Source organism: Mobula birostris, chromosome 9 (genome assembly GCF_030028105.1).
Source record: "Mobula birostris isolate sMobBir1 chromosome 9, sMobBir1.hap1, whole genome shotgun sequence".
Classification (NCBI taxonomy): Eukaryota; Metazoa; Chordata; class Chondrichthyes; order Myliobatiformes; family Myliobatidae; genus Mobula; species Mobula birostris.
The window spans coordinates 28,681,851-28,700,099 of NC_092378.1; the positions used below are offsets into that span (position 1 = coordinate 28,681,851).

At 40.9% G+C, this 18,249-nt stretch overlaps 1 protein-coding gene across 4 annotated transcripts in view; it reads right to left on the bottom strand.

Annotated features, from left to right (window-relative positions):
* Nucleotides 1-1,049: 1,049 nt before the first annotated feature.
* Nucleotides 1,050-18,249, bottom strand: part of LOC140202617 (sodium- and chloride-dependent GABA transporter 1-like) — a 47,582-nt gene continuing 30,382 nt past the window's right edge. For 3 of the 4 annotated variants that reach the window (XM_072267676.1, XM_072267679.1, XM_072267678.1), the window contains 4 exons: nucleotides 17,545-17,647; nucleotides 14,826-14,926; nucleotides 4,365-4,532; nucleotides 1,050-2,408 (listed from right to left, as the gene is read on the bottom strand). In XM_072267676.1, coding sequence (XP_072123777.1) covers nucleotides 2,304-2,408; nucleotides 4,365-4,532; nucleotides 14,826-14,926; nucleotides 17,545-17,647 — 477 coding nt within the window. In that variant the 3' untranslated portion in view covers nucleotides 1,050-2,303. The remainder of the gene's footprint in view (nucleotides 2,409-4,364; nucleotides 4,533-14,825; nucleotides 14,927-17,544; nucleotides 17,648-18,249) is intronic. The other variant, XM_072267677.1, reaches the window with a different exon arrangement.

An 18,249-nucleotide genomic window follows, 5' to 3' on the forward strand; every position in this document is an offset into this window, starting at 1 on the left:
ATCTGAGGCTGTGAGTGGAATACTTGAAGTGATTAGTAATAGTGGAATAATCAGTCATAGAGTATCACAGCTTAGAAACAGGATCTGTGGTCCAACTCAGCCATGCTAACCATGGTCCCACCAAGGTAGTCCGATTTATGGGCAACTGACCCATATTCTTTTAAATCCCAATGAGCAATGTAGTTATCCAAATGTCTTTTAAACGTTACTTATCTGCCTCAACCATATTTTCTGGCAGTTCATTCCATATACACACCACCAACTGCATGAAGAAACTGCCCCTTGGCTCCATTTTCGATCTTTCACCTTCTTACCTCCTAACTATGCCATTTAGATTTTAGTTCCCCATCATGGGGAAAGAAGAACTATGGGCATTCACCCTATCTATACCCTCAGGATGTTGTGCACCTCTGCTTCCTTACTGTGGCCTGCTTTAGACATTTTTTTTTGCAACACAGGGACCTGAAAAAAGAAGTTGTTTGTTTAAGAGATCCTAGACATCTGTCTTCTTTTAGGACAGAAGAGTTGGAAACTAACTGTATTCCTGAATTTTGTCCACTTATCCAAGTTCTGGGAATGTTCTTACTATCATCCGGAGTCTCTGTATCAGTGTGCCTGCTGCACAATGGCCTGCTTATGTTTCAGTTTATAAAGTTAATACTTGTTTTCTGCTTTCTCTGGGAAAGTTCCTCAAACCTATTTTTTGTACATCCGATATTGTTCGCTTTTCATGTTCGCACAGATCTGAAATGTTTACTTTCCTAGCATGTGCAGTGTTTCGCTTTTCCTTAAATACCTTTTCTATCATTAAAAGTTCCAGTGCTGTCCTAATCCTTTCTGGAGCATCTTGCTCTATTTCATCATTTCTCAAATTACTTTATTTCACTGGATCTGTTAAGTGGAAAAATCTTTGCTATGTGGTGAAGGAAATCATGGTTCTTTTTCACTATTTGCTGCCAAGTGCTAACCTTTCAAGTCTTGGATCGTCGTTCAGTTCCAAAATTCATGCACAAAAAAAATTGCTCTCAATCTGTTACGTTATTGCGTTCGGATAAATTTATTTACCATTTCTTTACATTTTAAAATTCAGATTTGTAAAGCAACTATTCCAATTAATCACTGGAATTCAAACTTGGGGCCCTATGAAAGTACCACTAGAAATTCACACTGTAGGTTATCAAGAAGGTTTGGTCAACTTTATAGAGCATGCTGATGGGTCATTTAAAGAAAACTACATGGACTGGGTACTAATTAGAATTTCCTTGTATATTCTCTGAGTATCCAAACTCAGTTCACAACCATTTTGACATCTGGAAGTTTTTTTTTAACCAAAAGTATATGTATTATCTTTTATTAATACCTCGATGCATCAATGAATGAGGAAAATCTCTGTGAATCTGCTCTTGGTGGCATCGCCTGTAGAAACAATATTTGCCAGAGTTTCAGAAGTCTTCATTTCTTTGGATAGTTCGACTTGATTGCTCAATATTGCTTGATCCACCAGTGACCAGACAGCACACTGGGACTTACAAAATGGTAACTGACTTACTGTACATTTCTAATGTTTTTCTGTTTATTTTCAAACTTCCAGTATTTGTGTTTCTAAGCTTTGGTTTTGTCAGCAGCTATGCCTTCCTGCCTCTGTCACAGATTCCTATAAATACCACAAAAGGAAGAATGTGTTTTTGTGTTTCTGACAATATAAATGCACGTCGACATTTATTTCATTAACTTATTCACTTGCTTTTTATGAGAGCAAACATCTAAATATATCAACGTTCAAGGCATTTAGCAAGAACATAATATTTTCCTGAATGTCTGATCTCTTTTGTAACATAGGGGAAAGGTCATAATTGTGTATTAAGAATGTGAATCTGTAAAAAGAGCTAATGAGAAGATACCCATTTATACATCCTGAGAAGAACAAAAGAAGATCTAACTATTCTTACTCCCTGCTAATATTAGAGAATCTTCACGATGATCACAGCAGGTCCTTTGGTGGTAACAATCCTGTATGTGAAAAATGAGGACAAAAAACCTCATGGTGTGCAGAATCTCTATTGGGCAGAGTGGAAGAAGTAGTTTTGTCCACAATACTATTGCACAGTGTGAAAATTGAACTTTTAATTTTTATCAGGCAGAATTTACCAAAATGACATTTTTTGTAACTGAAACCAGTTTAGTCCAACAAACCCCAAATTAACTGTGCAATCTAATTCAATGTGTGGATTACTGTGAAATCGCAGAAGTGGGGAAGGGTTGATGGTGGATGGAATAAAGCTGTTGTTTTACACAATGAGCCCTTAAACAGTGTCATCAGCAAAGCTTCTGCTGAGGGACTGAGTAGCTTGCAGCCCATTGTTGTGAATTATGACCTCTTGCCTGGGTTGTACCATGACCTGCAAACGCTAGAACAAGGAGAGAGAGAGGGGAAAAATTAAGAAAAGAAACTATTGTGAGTAATGAACTTTTTGAAACATTGTGTCCTGATTAAATAAGATAAACATGAAGCCACAGGATATAATAGGGAATGAAAGCACGATTTTTTAAAATCAACTTGGTGTAATAAAGCCAAAGTTATTGACATTTCTATCGAGATTAGTGTATGCCCTTAGGAAATATCAACACCCTTTACACATGAATAGGCTTGGAAGCATTTAAAAATGCAAAAAATAGTGATAATTTTTCACATTGCACTTCCTTTGTTTCAATTTCAAATGAATGCATAAAGTAAAAGAGGGAACCTGTATGTCACTAACAAGAGAAAATCTGCAGATGCTGGAAATCCAAGCAACACACACAAAATGCTGGAAGATCTCAGCAGGCCAGGCAGCATCTATGGAAAAGAGTACAGCCAACATTTCGGGCCAAGACCCTTTGGCAGGACTGGAGTAAAAATGGATGAGGGGTAGGTTTACAATATTTTGTGTGTGCTGTATGTCACTGAGCTGGGTCCTTTTAATACTGAATAATAAAGTGGCTATTGTAATAAAGACAGTTACAACCTCTTCAGCATTCCAACACCTAACATAAACTAGGTAGCAATCCAGAAAAAATAAGGCAGTTGTCTCCAGTGTAGTGCTTTCGCTTCATCAGTTCTGCACATAATTCTTCCCTAAAACCAGTCCACTGTCAAGCTTTGTCAAGTCTACTGTACTGTATGTCCTCACGTAGTACATATACAGTATGATAGGGTTCCGGATTACGATCGGGTTCAGTTCCTGAGCATTGTTCATAACCTGAGCTCTACATAGATTGAAAAGCTAACTAAACCAGTGTATAAGAAGAGATTACAAAAGCAGACATAATGGGTGAGTGAACAGGTGCAGGCAGAATTGACCCACCTCACTGACTCGGTGAGCGAGCCAGTGGATCTGCTCAGTGCTCCCGGCTCCGTTCATCTCGAACACAGCTCTCGATTGTTAGACTCGCAGAGTTAGGGATAAAAGGGACACTGGAAATGCGCCATTCCCAACCGACAGATGCCCGCGACGCTACAGCAGCTGACAAATCCATCCCCATCTATCCTGCTGGTCTCCAAGTTCAGTCAGACAAACCCCTGTTTAATTGTGCAATCTAATTCAATGCTTGTTACGTACAGGGTATCCGTAAGTCAGGTGTTCTTAACCAGGGAGGATCACCCTTTTTCTGGATAGTGAGTGTGAGTTTGCTGCTGATTCTCAAGTCGGGGAACTCGAAATAAAAGCAATGCTTCAGGTTGATGGTAACATCAAAACAGTGTCTGCTTGTCTTCCCTTTCACTGTAGGAGGAGTGATAGCTGTCTCACCCTTGTTAGTGAGAGAGAGACCCTGTGGGATGTTGAAATGTTAGGGTGAACAATTAGTTTTTGACATACAGTAGACCATGGTCTCTTTTTGGGGGCTTTGCTGTTGCTGGCATGGTGGGCAGTGGGAATGCTGATGCTTTATGCTAGAATAAGTGGAGCGAGGGGGAGGCTTGATGTTGCTTACTGCTACTTGTGATTTTGGGGGCTTTGGGATACTTTTTTTCTGTCTTTCATTCTTTGAGGTTTTTCTTCTGTTTCGAGGATGTCTGCGGAAAGTAAGAATTTCAGGTTGTATATTGTATACATTCTCTGATATTAGATGGAACCATTGAACCATTTTTGTGTGAACATAAGTATTTAGAATTATTACCAAATCATCATGGTTGGTTCAAGTACTGCTGAGCTATTCCCCGCTTGTCATTTAATGCTAAGGCCCTCGTCACCAGTCAAGGTTAAAAGCAGCACTCACATGAGTGAAAAGCAGTTGCTTTGAATTCTCCTCAATGAAATAATGTGATAACCGGAGTGAGTGTAAGTGTGAAGTTTTGTGCTGCATTCCAGATGGTTTCTCCATACCTGTAGAAGGGTTCCTTTGGTGGTGAAAAACATATAGACCATGTAACCTGGGATAAAGATCATGGAGGAAAGTGCCATGAACCAGCCAATCCCCTGTCCCCATTTGGGGTAGATGTAATCCCCAAGGGTCAATGGTGACATTTCAATAGCACTGAAGAGAAATACTCCCTGGAAAACAGGGACAAAACAGTATTAGGAGATAAATCCATCACAGCCATGATCCATGTATCAATACAGAGAATATGCCTTTTGCAAATCAATTGGACCAGTGCTAGTACTCTCGTCCCTGAATCTAGTGTCAAAGCCCCGCTGGAGATAAATTATAAATGAGACAGACAAATCAGATACTGCCCCTCCCCCCCCCCCCCCCCACACACACACACACACAAATTCCACAGGTGCTGGAAATCCAGAGCAACGCACACAAAATGCTGGAAGAACTCAACAGGTCAAGCAGCATCTATGGGAAGGAATAAAAAGTGAACATTCTGGGATAAGACTCTTCTTCAGGACTGGAGAAGGTGACATTTTTTAAAATATACTTTAAGTTAAGGCCTCATTTGTCTTCCCAGCCTAACCGGTAGATTCTACAGGGATAATCAAAATGTGATAGAAAGTTCTTCCATAGCAATGCAGTCCTCCATTTCTGTAACTCAATTAATTCACCTTATTGGAACTGAATCTTGGAGTAGAATATAAAGGGTAAAAAGACTTTGATACAAACTCCCAAACAGTGGTAAGGATGTGGGCTACAAATTACAGTGGGAGATAGAAAATGCATGTCAAAAGGGCAATGTTACAATAGTCATGGGGGATTTCAATATGCAGGTAGATTGGGAAAATCAAGTTGCAGCTGAATTTCAGAGGGGGAATTTCTAGAGTACCTAGAAGATGGCTTTTTAGAGCAGCTCTTGGTTGAGCCCACTAGGGATCAGCTATTCCAGATTGGGTGTTGTGCAATGAACAGGAATTGATTGGAGAACTTAAGGTAAAAGAACCCCAAGGGGAAAATTATCATAATATGATCAAATTCACCCTGAAATTTGAGGAGAATCTAAAGTCAGATGAATCAGTATTACACTGTTGTAAAGGGAATTACAGAGGCATGAGAGAGGAGTTGGCCAGAATTGACTGGAAAAGAACACTGGCAGGGATGACAGCAGAACAACAATGGCTGGAATTTCTGGAAGCAATTTGGAAGGCACAGGATACATACATCCCAAAGAGGAAGAAGCACATGAGACTGCTTAGCAAGGTAAGAGCCCATGGAATTACAGGGAATTTACTAGCATGGGTGGAGAATTGGCTGGACAGCAGAAAACAGGGAGTGGGAATAAAGGGATCCTATTCTGGCTGGCTGCCAGTTACTAGTGGAGTTCCACAGGGGTCGGTGTTGGGACCATTACTTTTTACGATATATGTCAATGATTTGGACTACGGTGTTAAGGAATTTGTGGCTAAATTTGCGGATGATACAAACATGGGTGGAGGAGCGGGTAGTGTTGAGGAAACAGAGAGACTAAGATAGTTTAGGGGAATGGGCAAAGAAGTGGCGAATGAAATATAATGTTGGAAAGTGTATGGTCATGCACTTTGGTGGAAGAAATAAACGGGCAGACAATTATTTAGATGGGGAGAGAATTCAAAATGCAGAGATGCAAACAGACTTGGGAGTCCTTGTGCAAGATACCCTAAAGGTTAACCTGCAGGTTGAGTCAGTTGTGAAGAAGGTAAATGCAATGTTGACATTCATTTCTAGAGGTATAGAATATACGAGACATTCATTTCTAGAGGTATAGAATATACGTGATGTTGAGGCTCTATAAGGCACTCATGAGACCACACTTGGAGTATTGTATGCAGTTTTGGGCTCCTTATAGAACCATAGAACACTACAGCACAGAAAACAGGCCATTCAGCCCTTCTAGTCTGTGCTGAAACTTTATTCTGCCAGTCCCATTGACCTGCACCCAGTCCATAACCCTCCAGACCTCTCCCATTAACCTATCTATCCCATTTATTCTTAAAACTTAACAGTGAGCCTGCATTTACCACATCAGATGACAGCCCGTTCCATACTCCCACCACTCTCTGAGTGAAGAAGTTCCCCCTAATGTTCCCCCTAAACCGTTCCCCTTTCACCCTAAAGCCATGTCCTCTCGTAGTTATCTCTCCTAATCTAAGTGGAAAGAGCTTATTCACATTTACTCTGTCTATACCTCTCATAATTTTGTAAACCTCAATCAAATCTCCCCTCATTCTTCTATGCTCCAAAGAATAAAGTCCTAACCTGTTCAATCTTTCCCTGTAACTCAACTCCTGAAGACCCGGCAACATCCTAGTAAATCTTCTCTGCACTCTTTCAATCTTACTGATATCCTTCCTATAGTTAGGTGACCAGAACTACACACAATACTCCAAATTTGGCCTCACCAATGTCGTATACAACCACACCATAATATCCCAATTCATATACTCAATACTTTGACTTATGAATGCGGGGATGCCAAAAGCCTTCTTTACAACTTTCTCTACCTGTGACGCCACTTTCAGGGAATTATGTACCTGAACTCCTAGATCCCCTTGTTCCTCCGCACTCCTCAGTGCCCTACCATTTACTGTGTATCTCATATCTTGATTTGTCCTTCTAAAATGCAACACCTCACACTTGTCTGCATTAAGTTCCATCTGCCATTTTCTGGTCCATTTTTCCAGTTGGTCCAGATCCCTCTGCAAGCTTTGAAAGCCTTCCTTGCTGTCCACAATGCCTCCAATCTTAGTGTCATCTGCAAACTTGCTGATCCAATTTACCACATTATCATCTAGATTTAGAAAGGATATACTGACATTGGAGAGGGCTCAGAGAAGATTCACGGAATGATTCCGGAAATGAAAGGGTTACCATATGAAGAACGTCTGGCAGCTCTTGGGCTGTATTCCCTGGAGTTCAGGAGAATGAGGGGAGATCTTATTGAAACATTTTGAAAGTTAAAAAGCCTGAACAGATTAGATATGGCAAAGTTATTTCCCATGGTAGGGGATTCTAGGACAAGAAAGCACGACTTCAGGATTGAAGGACATCCTTTTAGAACAGAGATGCGGAGAAATTACCTTAGTCAGAGGGTGGTAAATCTGTGGAATTTGTTGCCACAAGCAGCTGTGGAGGCCAAGTCACTGGGTGCATTTAAGGCAGAGATAAATAGATTCTTGATTAGCCAGGGCATCAAAGGGTATGGGGTGAAAGCAGGGGAGTGGGGATGAAGTGGATCAGCCCATGATTGAATGGCGGAGCAGACTCAACGGGTGGAATGGCCTACTTCTGCTCCTAAACCTTATGGTCTTATGATCTTAAATATCCTAAAGGAAAGATGACATAACTGTAGCTAACAAGTGAAGTTAAGGCCAATATAAAAGCCAAAGAGAGAATATACAATAGAGCAAAAATTGGTGGGAAGTTAGAGGATTGGAAAGCTTTTGAAAACCAACAAAAGGTAACTAAAAAAGTAATTTAAGAAGGTAAATATAGAATACAAAAATAAGTTAACCAATAACATTAAAGAGGATACCAGAAATTTCTTCAGATATATAAAGTGCAAAAGAGAGGCAAGAGTGGATATCGGACCACTGGGAAATGATGCTGGAGAGATAGTAATGGGGGACAAAGGAATGGCAGACATACTGAATAAGTATTTTGCATCGGTCTTCACTGTGGAAAACACCAGCAGTATCGTGGAAGTTCCAGGTGTCAGGGGTCATGAAGTGTGCGAAGTTACCATAACTAGAGAGAAGGTGCTTGGGAAACTGAAAGGTCTGAAAGTAGATAAGTCACCTGGACCAGATGGTTTACACCACAGAGTTCTGAAAGACGTGGCTGAATAGATCATGGGGGCATTAGTAATCATCTTTCAAGAATCATTAGATTCTGGAATGAAAAATTGGAAGACTGGAAAATTGCAAATGTCATTCCACTCTTCAGGAAGGGAAAGAGGCAGAAGAAAAGAAGCTATAGGTCAGTTAGTCTGGCCTCAGTGGTTGGGGAGATATTGGAGTCGATTATTTAAGGATGAGACTCAGAATGCTTGGAGACACATGATAAAATAGTCTGTAGTCAGCATGGTTTCCCCAAGGGAAAATCTTGCCTGACAAATCTGATGGAATTCTTTGAAGAAATAACAGGCAGGATAGATAAAAGAGAATCGGTTGATGCTGTGTACTTAGATTTCAGAAGGCCTTTGACAAGGTGCCACACATGAGGCTGCTTAACAAGCTACAAGCCCATGGTACTATAGGAAAGATAAAGCAGTGGCTGATCGGCAGAAAGCAAAAAGTGGAAATAAAGGGAGCCTTTTCTGGTTGGTTGCTGGTAACTAGTGGTGTTCCACCAGGGTCTGTGTTGGGACGATTCTTTTTACGATATATGTCAATGATTTGGATGATGGAATTAATGGCTTTGTTGCAAAGTTTGCAGATGATATTAAAATAGGTTGAGGGACAGGTAGTTTTGAAGAAGTAGAGAGGCTGCAGAAGGATTTATACATATTAGGAGAATGAACAAAAATGGCGGATGGGATACAGTGTCAGGAAGTGTATGGTCATGCACTTTGGCAGAAGAAATGAAAGGGTTGACTATTTTCTAAATGGAGAGAAAATACAAAGAATTGAAGCACAAAGGGACTTGGGTGTCCTTGCACAGGATTCCCTAAAGGCCAATTTGCAGATCAAGTCTGTGTTGAGGAAGGCAAATACAATGTTAGTACTCATTTGAAGAGGACTCAAATATAAAAGCAAGGATGTAATGGTGAGACTTTATAAAGCATTGGAGAGGCCTCTCTTGGAGTATTGTGAGCAAGATGTGCTGAAACTGGAGAGAGTTCAAAGGAGGTCACAATCTGATTCTAGGATTAAACGGCTTGTCATATGAAGACTGTTTGATGGCTCTGGGCCTGTACTCAATAGAATTCAGAAGACTGAGTGGTGACCTCACTGAAACCTATCAAATGATGAAAAGGCTTGATAGAGTGGATGTGGAGAAGATGTTTTCTATGGTGGGGGCATCTAAGACCAGAGCACACATCCTCAGAAGGGACGTCCTTTTAGAATGGAGATGAGGAGGAATTTCTTTAGCCAGAGAGTAGTGAATCTGTGGAATTTGTTGCCACAGGCTGCTGTGGAGGCCAAGTCTTTATGTATATTTAAGGCAGAGGTTGATAGATTCTTGACTGGTCAGGGCATGAAGGGATATAAGGAAAAGGCAGCATATTGGGACTGAGAGGAAGATTGGATCAGCCATGATGAAATGGCAGAGCAGACACGATGGGCCAAATGGCCTAATTCTGCCCCTACACCTTATGGTCTTATAATACGCTGCTGTTTATGGGATTGTGCTATGTTCACATTGATGGCAGTATTTCTCTGGATTACAGCAATGACTGCCTGTTATAGAAACAGATTACTTACAAAGAAACACTTCAGGGCAAAGTGAAGGGATAGTAAAAGCCCCATTAAATCAGCAATTTCCTTTACTCATGAGCCTATCAAGGAACACAGACGAGAGGTATGTATAGTTCACCATGATAAAGGGCACTAAGGGGGATATGTGCGACTGTGAGGTAAATAGAGCTAACTCTGACTAATTGCTCTGAAGGGAATTGTCAAAGTTCAGCTTCTCCCAGGTAAGTAAGTCTCAAGCCTCAGACTTAAAGGAGACCTCTAAAGATCTGGGGTGTGCTGAGTGACAGCTGCTCCAGCATATCCCTCAGTCTGCTCCTGTGCCACTTACTCTACCAGGAGTCCGATGGTGGAGAGCAGTCATGCCGAGGTTCCTGGAATTACACTGGAGAATCCACCTGTCTCGTGCTGCACCATCCACACTTGGTGTGGGATCAGCAACTTCTTTCGTTCAGTTGGGTTCTATTATGTAGATTAGATGGAGTATAGGTGACTGTGTGGGCGCGTGGCCAAGTGATTAAGGCATTGGACTAGCAGTTCGAGCCCCAGCCGAGGGAACGTGTTGTGTCCTTGAGCAAGACACTTAATCACACATTGCTCTGTGACACCACTGGTGCCAAGCTGTATGGGTCCTAATGCCCTTCCCTTGGACAACATTGGTGTCGTAGAGAGGGGAGACTTGCAGCATGGGCAACTGCTGGTCTTCCATACAACCCTGCCCAGGCCTGCGCCCTGGAGAGTGAAGACTTTCCAGGTGCAGATCCATGGTCTCACAAGACTAACGGGTGCCTTTACTACGTAAGTGACACATGATTAAATTGTAATAATTTTAAGTATTAAAAGTAAAAGCAGAGTGTTTACACACATCAAAGTTGCTGGTGAATGCAGCAGGCCAGGCAGCATCTCTAGGAAGAGGTACAGTCGACGTTTCAGCCTGAAACGTCAACTGCACCTCTTCCTAGAGATGCTGCCTGGCCTGCTGCGCTCACCAGCAACTTTGATGTGTGTTGCTTGAATTTCCAGCATCTGCAGAATTCCTTGTGTTAGCAGTGTTTAACCTATTTTAATTCATTTTAATTTTCATAATTTTTCTATTTTAATTACTCAAAACATACTTAACTTTATTAAATGAGTCTAAAGATTGTGGCAAAGACATAGCATTGAATGGAGATGAGGCTCCACTTGACATTGCCTTACATCTGATGCTGTCAGGGCATTCTGTAAATAGGCTTCAGGACTGAGGGCTACTCATAACTGAGGCCTTGTGTGCCTCATTGGACCCTTCCTTGGTTCAGGGAAGATTTTCATTTCATTTCAAGATCAAGATTCAAGACAAAATAAAATAAAGAGTGCAATAATAAAAACACAACAAAATATAAATATGTAAGACAGATTATATACATAGATTGATTGTATGCCTATAAAGCGATGCTAGGCATAGCAGTGTTGTCCGTAAGGTGACCGACAGAAAATGATAAAGTAGTGGTGGTTGGGGGTGTGTAGAGGTGGGTTAGTTGGTAGAGACGTTAATCAACTTTACTGCTTGGGGAGAGTAACTGTTTCTGAGTCTGGTGGTCCTAGAGTGAATGCTATATTGCCTCCTCCCTGATCGGAGTGAGAGAATCAGTCCATTTAGAAGGTGGCTTGGATCCTTCATGATGTTACTGGCCCTTTTCCAGCACCGTTCTATATTTACAGCATATGTCAATGGCGGGTAGGTTACTGCTAGTGAAGCATTAAGCAGCTTCTACTACCCATTGTAGATCTTTCCTCTTCACCACAGTGCAGTTTCCGTGCCATCCAGTGACACAGCTCGTTAGGATGCTGTCAACTGCGCATCTGTAGAATGATGTGAGTATAGATGTGCAAAGTCCAGCTCTCTTCAGCCTCTGCAGAAAGTAGAGGCATTGGCGAGCTTTCCTGATTGATAGAATGCGTCTTGGGACCATAAGAGGTTGTACGAGACGTGCACTCCCAGGAATGTCCCAGTTAATTGTAGTCAGGTGGCACTTGTGAGTCTGGGTGGGAGTGGGCAAATCCAGCTTGATTCATCCCATTACTTAAACACTGTTTATGCCATTGTTCATTGGCATTTTTGGATTAGCAAGTAATTTCTTTAAAAAAGGACAGAAGATTTTGAAGACAAGACACACGAGGGTGAGGAGGATTTTTAAAGCCATTTCAGTGATGTCAGCACTGTAAGTACAAAGCATTAGATGGTGCATAGACAAATATTGTCTTGTGGAGACAACTTTGTTTAACTAGATCCAGAGTAGCTTTCTAAATTATTTACAGTTCTTTTTTTATTCACATTGGGAATTTAAAAAAATGTTATCAAAGGATCCCAGGAATTCTTGACTATATAATGAGTAACAGAAGTTATTTCAGTATTTACATCCTGCCAATAAAAATAGTAAAATTTACTTGGCATGTTACAACAATCTACAGGCAGATCATTGCTGCCACTCTAATATCTTCCTCATACTATATCCTGTGCTGAAGTCCTGAAGTTTAGATACCCTTGAGAGACTGGATCTCTTGCGATTCACCAATTAAGGGCATCATATTCATGTACCGTACAGAATTTTTTTTAAAACCTAACCTCCTCCCTAATTTTCCTTTCCTTTCTTGAAGTCACAGTTAGCCCAGGGCAATGGTTTAATCAGCACAAGCACTTTCTCTGCAAGGCATCTTCACTATTGCAAGAAAATACTAAGGTAATGTGAAACCAAAAAAAATAATGTAGGGGCACGCAAGAGTAGATTATTGTAAATCACCAGGAGCTTGGGCAAAGAGAAAGGATTTATAGGTTAATTTTGATGTTGGCATTGTTTTGAGAGGGATATTTATTAGTCTATTAAATTTATTCAATTAATTAGCAGAGTGAATAAAGAGAAATCAGATGTTTCATCTATGATGTCCACTGAGGCCCAGCGGCCTCAATGACTACAGACCGGTGGCATTGCCCTCCCACATCATGAAGACCCTGGACAGACTTGTTCTGGAGCTGCTCCGGCCTATGGTCGGGCCACACTTAGATCCCCTCCAGTTCACCTACCAGCCCCAATTAGGAGTTGAGGATGCCATCGTCTACCTGCTGAACCGTGTCTACGCCCACCTGGACAAGCCAGCGAGCACTGTGAGAGTCTTGTTTTTTGACTTCTCCAGTGCGTTCAACACCATCCGCCCTGCTCTGCTGGGGAAGAAGCTGACAGCGATGCAGGTAGCTGCTCCCCTGGTGTCATGGATTCTTGATTACCTGACTGGCAGACCACAGTATGTGTGCTTGTGTCTGACAGAGTGATCAGCAGCACTGGGGCTCCACAGGGGACTGTCTTGTCTCCCTTTCTCTTCACCATTTACACCTCGGACTTCAACTACAGCACAGAGCCTTGTCTTCTTCAGAAGTTTTCGGATGACTCTGCCATAGTTGGATGCATCAGCAAGGGCGATGAGGTTGAGTACAGGGCTACTGTAGGAAACTTTGTCACATGGTGTGAGCAGAATTATCTGCAGCTTAATGTGAAAAAGACTAAGGAGCTGGTGGTAGACCTGAGGAGAGCTAAGGTACCGGTGACCCCTGTTTCCATCCAGGGGGTCAGTGTGGACATGGTGGAGGATTACAAATACCTGGGGATACGAATTGACAATAAACTGGACTGGTCAAAGAACACTGAGGCTGTCTACAAGAAGGGTCAGAGCCGTCTCTACTTCCTGAGGAGACTGAGGTCCTTTAACATCTGCCGGACAATGCTGAGGATGTTCTACGAGTCTGTGGTGGCCAGTGCTATCATGTTTGCTGCTGTGTGCTGGGGCAGCAGGCTGAGGGTAGCAGACACCAACAGAATCAGCAAACTTATTCGTAAGGCCAGTGATGTTGTGGGGATGGAACTGGACTCTCTCACGGTGGTAACTGAAAAAAGGATGCTGTCTAAGTTGCATGCCATCTTGGTCAATGTCTCCCATCCACTACATAATGTACTGGGTGGGCATAGGAGTACATTCCGCCAGAGACTCATTCCTCCGAGATGCAACACGGAGCGTCATAGGAAGTCATTCCTGCCTGTGGCCATCAAACTTTACAACTCCTCCTTTGGAGGGTCAGACACCCTGTGCCGATAGGCTGGTCCTGGACTTATTTCATAATTTACTGGCATAATTTACATATTACTATTTAACTATTTATGGTTCTATGACTATTTATTATTTATGGTGCAACTGTAACGAAAACCAATTTCCCCCCGGGATCAATAAAGTATGACTATGACAAAAGGCATTTGGTAAGCTCTAACATAAAAGACACAAGGCAACAGCCCATGACATTGGGAATAATTTATTAAATCATGTATATAATGTAGGGAATTGTGAGTTATGCACTCTGTAAGGAAAAGAAATAAGAGTATTGTTTAAATGGTGCAGGAGTACCTGGATTTCTTCAGTCCATGAAACACAGAAATGGAAGGACTGCAAGTAACAAGAAGGGCCTCTATTCTGAAAGGAATTGAGAATGAAGGCAGGAATGTTGTGCTGTTGTTGTATAGGGTGGTTGATGAGAATCATCCCTGTATGTGACTGTCTCTTTCATTAAGCAGGGACAAAGCTTTACAGAGAGGGTTCAGTATGTTGCCTTCTAGCACAAGATGCCTTATGTGGAAAATATTAGCAGGATGACCGACACTCTCTGGAATATGCATTGGAAGAATGAGAGATGATCTATTGAAATGCTTAAAATTCTATAAGGCCTTGATAAGGTAAATACCAACAGGATGCTTGTCCTCAGGCATCATAAAGCTAAAGGTGGATAGTTTCAGGGTAAGATGTAGCATACACAATGCAGATAAGGAAATGAAATTAATAATGAATAGTAAAGAAGGTTTTTGCATTATACTTACATTTTCACATGTATTCATGCTTTTACACTGCTCCAAGGAACAAGAACATCACTTTAATGCATTTCTGTCTTTGAATGCTCTTGACAGGTTTGTAAGAATACCAAAAAGGTTTTTGTCTTACCAGAACTATAATGGGTGTAAAGTACACCCAGCAAAGCTTCCACCAAATGCAAGGCTTGTACCCAATCATTTCCTCAATGTTTTTATAAAACCTGTTTACTCCTGTCAACAAAATCAGAGTATGTTTCCATTTATATTGTTTCAGTTTCCTTTAACATGAATCATTTCTCTTTGAAGGTCTAATTATATCTAATAATTGGCAAATGCTTGACTCTCAGTCTTATTGCAGAAAGTTTCTGAACATTTTTTTATAAACAACAATGGTGCATTTGATCAAAGGAGCAATGACAGCCCCCATGATGATGACTATTCAAATTCTCCTTTGGACCCTGGATTAAATCCCTGAAATTCATAGAAATGTTGGAATATAGAAACAGGGCAGTCTCAAGCCTGTTCCATCATTCAATGGGATTGGGGCTTTTAAGAGCATTCTACCAGTTTCTTCATGAAATACAATCTATTGAACTTCCTGTGGTCTGGCTGACATGTGACTCTAGGCACTGGTTGACTCTTAATTTCCCTACTCAGTTCAGGGATAATTAGTGATTGTCAATTAACATTGGACTTGTCTCCAATTCTCATATCCCATAATAGAAATTAAAAGGAAATCTATTCTAAATCTACATTTCTGGCATTTCCCATTAATACCATATTGATCTTTCTACATGGTTGTCTAATCACTTCATTTTCATATTCCACAGCTTCATAGTTGTTACCAAGCCACCAGAAATTTCAGTTAAATCTGTTTCAGTTTTCAGAATCAGAATTGGGTTTATTATCTTATATTATGTTCTATTCTATTTAATTTTATCCTAAAATGTCTTCCTCACCTCCTGACCACCTATTATATCCTCTGTTATTACTGAAGTCTATAAATCCGTACCCACTACTGCACTGGCTATCATTTTGCTTCTCTTACCCATTGACTTAATAACCTGCTATATTTAGTTCCCCGTCATGACTGTTTCTAACAAATGTCTCAAGCTGAATTTTTGCTGGCAGTTCATTCAGTTTTTGCTTTATTATGCATAGAATTGCATCCTTGGATTCATGTGCTAAGCACATATAATAGCATACACTGTTGTACTCCTCTACTGAAATGGAGTTCCATTTAAGTCATTAGAACTGAATTTCAGAATTGAATACATAATGCATATGCTATAATGAGCTTTAACACAAGCAATTAAGGGTAGACATTTTGAATCTGCTTAAAGAACTCTCATTAGGGCACATAACCCAAACTGTGCTTCTGCTCTAATGTTTTGCTTCAGTACATTTCAGTTTTGTATGTTTACTGTATAGAGGCATAAATAACAGTGATACACAAATAATACATAACATTACTGAAGAAAGAGCACATGATATTCACAATCTTTTCACAAACCTCCCCAGGCAATTTTATAAAGGGCAGTCAGAAAGTAAGCAAACCTGAGGGATCCAGAGGCTGCAATTCCCTTCTGTGCAATTGCTGTTGCTGAAACACGCTACATCAGCAGTAATTCCCAGTGATGGTAAGCAAAGGGAACCTAGCTGAGTTCTCTCTCATTAGGCATATACCTGCCTCTTAGTTCCCACAGCCTCTTCTCATTTCTAGCCAAATTTGGACCACTTGCCAGTATAACCTTTGACTTCATTATCCAAGTGACACAGCCACTACCAGCACCAAGTTGGTACAAATTTCACTGGTTTAGTTATATAAGAAAGATAACCTAGAAAGAAACTTAAAATTGATTTTTCTATCTGAATCTTTCTTGGTCTGCCAGACCTTTTTTGTAGCATTACAATCCCTGGATCCGGAGAATAGTGAGTTCAGTGCACTTCACAGTTAAATGCTGTGATGTATGAAGGAAAAAATGTAAGAATCTCAGTTCGGATCTGATTTCTTTTTGATAATCATCCTCACAGCTTGTTGTTCTAAAGTCATAGACTCCGAGCAACCAATATTACTGACGTAGATCTCTCGCATTTAATTGGCCATTCCTGTGACATAATAAAGTGGCCACTGAGTGTACGTTCATGGTCTTCTGCTGCTGTAGCCCGTCCACTTCAACATTCAATGTGTTGTGTATACAGAGATGCTCTTCTGCGCACCACTGTTGTAATGTTTGATTTATTTGAGTTACTGTCACCTTCCTGTTAACTTGAATCTGTCTAACCATTCTGCTCTGACCTCTCTCATTAACAAGACATTTTCACCCACAGAACTGCTGCTCACTGTTTTAGTTTTTTGCACCTTTCTCTGTAAGGTCTAGAGCAGGGGTTCACAACCTCTGGTCCGTGGACCCCTTGCTTAATGGTATTGGTCCGTGGCAAGAAAAAGGTTGGGAACCCCTGCTCTAGAGACATTTGTTTGTAAAAATCCCAGGAAATCAGCAGTTTCTGAGATATGCAAATCACCTCATCTAGCTCCAAGAATCATTCAACGGTCGATGTCATCTATATCATTTTTCTTCCCCATTCTCATGTTTGGTCTGAACAACAACTGAACCTCTTGACCATGTCTGCATACTTTTATGCATTGAGTTGCAGTCACATGATTGACAGATTAGATACTTGCACTGACAAGCAGGTGTATAGATACCTAATAAAGCAGCCACTGAGTGTATGTTCTTTTACCTAGCTTCCTGGGAGAGAATAAAAGGGATCACATGAAAACCTATCACATTCAGTTCTGTTTCTAAATAATAAGAGAACCGGGTAAATTTAAAGCAGCTACTTACCATAAAACCAAGATATTGAGATAGTCTCGAAGAAAACCAGGAAGAGCAGGCTCATCCCACTGGCAGAATAATAGTCAAACATCTTGAACACATAGAGGCCACCCTGAATTCAGAAGAGAAACAAAATTCAGAAATGCGAGTTTCTAATATAGGACAACCACAGTAATACTAGAATGCAAAAGCTGGTAATACAGTTGTGCTTTGGGGCAGCAAGTTCAATAATTGGTAGAACGCAAAAGAAAAAATGCCAATTTATTAACTGACATTATCAACCAACAATGAAACCCACTAACAACACTGGAAAGCCCACCAACACAAAACCAAGGAAACAATCCCATGTCTAGTAGCTATTCCAGGAGCTATAACTTATGAGTTTGGATCTTTGCATGGGCACAGCTTACCCAACAGTAGAAATGGTAGGCCATTGGTTCATCTTACACAGCAGTTATTCCAATAATCTGTTTCTGCTTTGCTGGTGAAATGGTGCGGCACAGTAAGCTACAGAGCAACACAATGGAGAAACGTGGGAGTAACTCGCTTCACTAAGTTCTGACCAAACACAAAGCCAACCTCATGCTCAGAGGGAGGAAGAGGATATTCATGGAGAAGTTATTTTAGGCCACCATGTAATACACCTTAAACAAATTCTTTACAGTGGCATTCACTGCCTGCAAAGGTAATGTAAACAGAGTTCATCAGTTTTCA